This window comes from Thunnus maccoyii, chromosome 15 (genome assembly GCF_910596095.1).
Source record: "Thunnus maccoyii chromosome 15, fThuMac1.1, whole genome shotgun sequence".
In the NCBI taxonomy this organism is placed as follows: domain Eukaryota; kingdom Metazoa; phylum Chordata; class Actinopteri; order Scombriformes; family Scombridae; genus Thunnus; species Thunnus maccoyii.
In genome coordinates this window covers 4,550,848-4,556,900 of record NC_056547.1, presented here as the reverse complement: position 1 = coordinate 4,556,900, position 6,053 = coordinate 4,550,848, and the positions used below count along the sequence as shown (strand labels likewise).

Sequence of the window (6,053 nt, the reverse complement as noted above, 5' to 3'; positions counted from 1 at the left end):
CCTCTCCCCCGTGTTTTTCTTCCCTAGGACGACTCAGTTCCAGAGTTTCAGGAAGCTGTCCCAGGATCCTGTGCAGACGCCCATACCATCTTCAGGGACCCCGGTGCAGCTCACCCTGTTGTCATGGCCGGACAGCACACCTGGAGGAGGAAAAGAAAAAAGAAAGGACCTCGTCTCGCTTTACGTTTCTAATTTGTTTCGCTGTGTTTTGTCGTTACTTCTGTCGTTACTCACCGACTTTCTCTCCCTTCAGTGAGTCCCAGATGTGGCAGTTGAAGTCGTCGTAGCCAGCAAAGATGAGGCGGCCTGAGTTGGAGAGAGCCAAAGACGTGACGCCGGCGTTCAGGCTGCCGTCCTGGTAGCTATTCACCTCCTGGTCGGAGCGCAGGTCGTACATCTTGCAGGCGCAGTCGTCGGAGCCTGTGATGACGGCATTTCCACTGGGGAAGAACTGAATAGAGGAGAGAAGGACAAAATGATTGGTGTTTATCAGTATTTGCCTGTATGTGTTACATGATCTGTCTCTTCTGTGCCAGTCATCAAATTTATTGATTTAAAGGGCAGGTTCACAATTTTGTCATGTTCACAAGTCTGTCTTAAAACAATAGAGGTTTTTCTTGCCATAATCATTCCTCCTGTTCATACTGGTCATTAGAAGTTCCCTTATAATGCACATAATGGAGACAAAATCCACAGTCCTTCTTGCTAAGCTAATATGAAGCTTCAGTCGTCCAAATTGAGTCAAATCGAGTAGATATCTTTCAACGTTAAAGTCTTTTTAGTGCCAAAGTTCCTCTTTTTGTTACTATACTTCCACCGCAGCTCAACAGGGAAACACAACAAATGAATGCAACAACATCCGCGTCGCAAAACAGCAATTCCAACACCAGACTAGAGCTAGTGCTGCTGACGTGTGTTTGCCTCGACTCTCTTAGGTTTTACAGCACCAGGATCTTAATTAAGTTACCTTTGAACATTAACCTCATTAATTCCACTAGGATGACAGTATCTGCTAGGTGGCCAACTCTCCCTTTCTTGCCTCATTACATCGACATTGTGGTATTTAGCAGTTTAGTGGTAATTAGCAAGACCTTGTGTTTACAAAAATAGCATCCATTTAAATGTATATCCATAAGGTAGATCCTAAAAATGTCATGTCAAAAATCATTTTATTCTTCAGTTCACTGACTTCAAAGACCTTCTGCTCTGTTTCTGTCTCACCTCAAGTGTTTCTGATACTTTCACAAGAAACTCTAGGAGGTTCCCTTCCTGTTTATGCATATCGTCACTGTGGTTCAGGACTTTGCATTATAAATTGTTCAACTTATTGTTGAAGTAGTCTAAATTGTCGTGGATACTTTTTTGGTTCAATTGTGTTTTTTTTAGGGCACTCAGAGGTCTGACATTCACATAAAATGGTGGACTGTAACTATAGTGAACTACATAAAGTTTTGGTCTGTCTTATGTGATGTGACGCTTCATGGAGCCCTCACAGCGATGGCGTTGATGTCACTGGTGTGTCCGATGAAGGTCTGCTTGCAGGTGCCTTCCCTCAAGTCCCACAGCTTGGCCAGAGAGTCGCAGGCTCCGGAGATGAAGGTGTTCATGTCGGGGGACAGAGCCAGCGACATGCAGTCTCCAATGTGGTTGGTGAAGACTACCTTCTGCTTGCCAGTCTCCAGGTCCCACAGACAGCTGAGGGAGATGATGGAGGTTATAGATGAAGGAGTGCTCGTAGAATAATGCTGCTGTCAGTGTTGTTGTTCTCTCTGTATTTTCTTTATGATTTGCCTGTTTTATTTTGCCGCCCTTATAAAACACTTTGTAACGTGGGTTTTGAAAAGTGCTCTAAAAATAAAGATTATTGTTATTATTACTATAAAGTTTTTTGATCACTATCATGCAAGACACATGCTGCAAAAGGATCAAAAACAAAATTAATAACTAAAAACAATTTTAAAAATAGCTAACTTCCATGGGCAGACATTTTTTAAAAACATCTTGAACTAGGGCTGGGTGATATTAACAAAATTAAATTTTTGACCAAATACCTCGATATCAATATTGCAACAATATTGTAGTGATGACTATTTGTGCTTTCACAAAATATGTAATGAGATTTTGATAAATAATCATCAGTAATGTGGATATAATGACTACGTGGGTAAAGGCAAATAATAGAACAGCTAAAACAGTCTGATAAGTTTAGAAAATGACATCATTTCATTGTAATGCAGCCTTTAAAACCAGGATAAGACAACACTTATGCCTTATCACAATATTATAATATCCAAAATCTAAGACGATATGTAGTCTTGTATCATGATATTGATATAATATCGACTGGTCTGTGATGTGTTTAAGCTAGCACAGCACAAAGACTGGGAAAGGGGAAACAGTTGCATCTTGTTAGCTAGCTGCTAATACACCAGAATCACCTGGTGTTTGTTCAACATTACTGTTTAGAGGACTTCTGAGATGGTGGTCAGTGAATAGCCCACATGCATGCGCTAACCATTTATTTAGCCACAATGTCTGGATTTGCATCTCTACAAGTATTACCTGTACTCAGTACATACAGTACAAGTGCATGAGCAGACTTAAGAGTTGTTGGAAAGCAATGGAGCTGTTTGTGCTAAACTATAAACTCGCTAAATGTTGGGAGTATTCATTTTGCAGTTCCTGTATGCATATTAAAATATCTTGATTTTTGAGTGGGTTAGTTGGTTGTTAATGGAAACTTCTTTTCCTGAAATGCAACATGTAACATGTTTTTTTGTTTTTTTCATGTTCATGGCTGGAAAAAATGGTGGATGGTAGTAAAAGTGTTGGCAATGATGAACAAACAAAGAAATACATAAATAAATCCTTGGAAATACAAATTTTGTTGCTTTTCATGAGGTTTTAGAAATCTGAAATTTTCCATCATTATCTATCTGTTCTTAACAAATCAGAATCTTTTGTCTGCTATTTGCCAAAACAGCACACTGCATACATATACTGTAAACTTTATATTTGTGTATTTGGATGCACACTTGATATGTCAGCAAATGAAGCCTTTGGAGGTACTTTAGATTCAAAATACTTGTACGTGTATATTATATATATTTTGTGTATAATATTTTCTACTATAAACACGTGTGATGAAAGAAAAATTATCAATGAGAAACTCACCAGGTGGTGTCACCAGAAGCTGTGAGGATCTCAGTGTCGCTAAGGAAACGGCAGCAAGACAGGTAACCTGGGTGGGAGAGAGAGAGAGAGAGAGAGAGAGAGAGAGAGAGGGGTATCAGTTCATCCATCTTTCCCTCCATATTCAAATCTTTTGTCTTTAAATTTCAGCTGTAATTTTGATTTGTTAATTTTCACCCCTTTAGGGCGTTAAAACGGCGTCGTCCTCACCTGTGTGTGCGTCCAGCTCCCTGAGGGTCTTGGGGCTGGCAGCCTTGATGTTGTACACTGTACACATGTTATCCAGACCACCGCTGGCCACCAGGTTACCAGAGGGGGCGAAGGCGACGCTCATCACCCAGGCAGACTTTAGTGGGACAGCAACCAACTGGGAAACAAAAATTCAGTTTAGACAATGTTCAACCTGCCTAACGTGTTAATGTTATCAATATCTGCCATATTTTCATTCCTGATACATGTCACATACAGTATCATGAGAAATCATTATATCAGTCTAACCACTCTTACACTCCAAAAAAGGCTGAACACCATTTATACAACAAGATTTACAAACTGACCAGTTACAATAAATGAATGTTCTATTGTTTTATGATGATAAATTCACAAACATTTCACATGAGAACATGGCAGAAGACACTTATGCTAGCATGTTGTACCTCACCTAAAGACTGCAGAACAAGTAAAGATCTTTAATGCCCAATTTAAGGTGGAAACTTTGTAATATTTGTGTGTTCTTGTCTTGTAAACCTTGTACCTTGTTTCCTGTGAAGGTGTCCCAGACAAGAAGCTTGCCATCCTGTGATGCACTGACCATTGACCTGTGAGAAAGATGAAAGAGTTAATCAATATTATTCAATATAGAAACTTGATTAGTCCAGGAGCCACACCGACACTGAGAGAGAACAACAGCAGCAACACTAGAATAATAAAACTTCCTTTAAAAAAAAATCACGTGCTGACGACCAACAGCACTTAATTGATTCAGTCAAATATCAATCAGATTGTGTGTGTGTGTGTGTGTGTGTGTGTGTGTGTATCTCTTTGTTGCCTGTTGGAGGCAGTGCTGCTCATCTGTGTTGCAAAATACAAATTACTATTAGAGACAAGTTATACTAGACTTAATTTATGTAGGCATAAACATGGAAAAAATGGTAAAAATGTAAGTTTTTCTCCTTTGTTTTTTTTTAAAATTGTATTATTATGTTTATCTTTTTTTTACTGTTTTGTTTTCTATGCACATCTTTTACAAACGCAGCTGTTCTTACAGTGGAATTGTTCATTAATTAACCCTTAAAATGTCCTTATATCTGCTTAAAACAACATTATAGTTTTTTTTAACACACCATTTATATGTTTGTATACTGCTTTTAAATGCAAAATAGGAAGACTTAAAGTAAATTGTTGCAAAAATATTGTATAGCAATAATCTAAACTAGGTAATGTTTTAAAATTTGAGCTTAATTTTGGGTGTACAGTGTTTTCTTAAGATAAAAAAACATCTCATTGGTTAAACCTGAGTTAAACCTCAGTTAGTATTTATACAACACATACTGCTTTGGAGCTATGTAGATATACGCTAGTTAGCTTAGCTTAACATCCTGAATGGTGTGATCAAAAATTAAGCAGGAATGTTTATCTTTCTTTGCCATTTGCTTTGGAAAAGCTCACATGAACAGGAAGAAGTGACATGAAATGTAAACTTGAAGCAGAAACTCAATCTGTGCTAAACCAAAAGAACTCATCCTGAAGGGACTAAATAAAACGTACAGATATTCCTCAAATCTTAACAAAAGAACTCTGCTAAATCATTTGCTACATCTTCTCACTGTCATGAATCATCGGCTTCGCTTTTTCACAACCTTAAACCTTTAAACTACTGCAGAGCTGCAGTACAACGCATTTTGAGTCACTCTTTAAGAAAAAATATCCAAATTATCCGATTCCAGCTTCTTAAATGTGACTATTTGAATATTTTCTTTGTCAAACATGACAGTAAACTGAATATATTTGGGTTGTGGAGTGCTGGTCGGGACAAAAGAAGACATTTGTGGAAACAATAATCAACATTTTTCACTGTTCTGACATTTTATGAACCAAAAGACTTAAGACAAATTACTCGATAATGAAAATAATTTGTTGCAGCCATATAATACAGAATTGTATGTTTATTTATACATTTTTAAGATTAATTCAAGTCATCAGACTTAATCTTCCTTTATTTTACAGTTTTATAGTTAAATTTTTTGTGGAATTCAAACTTGCACATCGTCCATCACTCATCATCTTTGTTAACTATTAAAAAACATCTTAAAACAAGTACAGTGTTCTCCTCTTTATTTTCATTTAATGTAATTCATGTTTATCTTGCCTTGAGTTTTCAGTAGAGGACTTTGTATGAGTTTGTAGCTTCCTACCTCTCCTGCACAAACTTGTGTTTACTTTGCATTCATGTACAGCTGAGTTTATGTAGCCTACGTTAGAGTGTGTTTTTATAAGATGTCCACGTGTCCGCTGATGCATCAGTGGATCAATCAGATCATTTCCTGCCTCTGAGAAACATCTGTATGACTCTGATGTACGGAGTATGGAGTGGGCTCGTGCGCAGCTGTTCGTCCTCACCTGGAGTCAGCTGACCAGTGCATGGCATAGATTTTGGCCAGGTGACCCTTGAGGTTCTTCCTCTGCTTCAGCTGAACTCGGCCCACTGAGTCCACGCCCCCTGCAGCTGCCGTCATGGTGGTGTCATTCACAGCCTTGCGAGCCGCCTAGTGGTACCAGAGGGAAGTACATGTTGGGGACGAAAAAGAATAGAGTGAATATTGAGCTAATTAACATTATTTCAATGAATAATTTCATTATGG

General features: G+C 38.2%; 1 protein-coding gene across 3 annotated transcripts; it reads right to left on the bottom strand.

The window, feature by feature from the left end:
• Positions 1-5,805, bottom strand: LOC121913077 (guanine nucleotide-binding protein G(I)/G(S)/G(T) subunit beta-3-like). Of its 3 annotated transcripts, none has more exons than XM_042435738.1 (7): positions 5,561-5,805; positions 3,947-4,010; positions 3,403-3,559; positions 3,175-3,241; positions 1,494-1,695; positions 235-451; positions 1-140 (listed from the first exon to the last, which is right to left on the bottom strand). In XM_042435738.1, the coding sequence occupies exons 1-7, from the start codon at positions 5,710-5,712 to the stop codon at positions 34-36; spliced, it is 966 nt and encodes a 321-aa protein (XP_042291672.1). In that variant the 5' UTR covers positions 5,713-5,805; the 3' UTR covers positions 1-33. The 3 variants fall into 3 exon arrangements, with proteins under 3 accessions (XP_042291672.1, XP_042291674.1, XP_042291673.1); XM_042435740.1 differs by lacking the exon at positions 5,561-5,805 and adding an exon at positions 5,019-5,073; XM_042435739.1 differs by lacking the exon at positions 5,561-5,805 and adding an exon at positions 4,861-5,005.
• Positions 5,806-6,053: the final 248 nt, after the last annotated feature.

Bases quoted from the DNA above. Each gene is read 5' to 3' on its own strand.
- LOC121913077 (XM_042435738.1), bottom strand. From the start codon at position 5,712: ATGCATCAGCGGACACGTGGACATCTTATAAAAACACACTCTAACGTA. The intron at 3,242-3,402 runs GTGAGGACGACG...TCTCCCACCCAG, and splicing joins GGAGCTGGACGCACACACAG to GTTACCTGTCTTGCTGCCGT. The intron at 1,696-3,174 runs GTGAGTTTCTCA...CATCTCCCTCAG, and splicing joins GCTTCTGGTGACACCACCTG to CTGTCTGTGGGACCTGGAGA.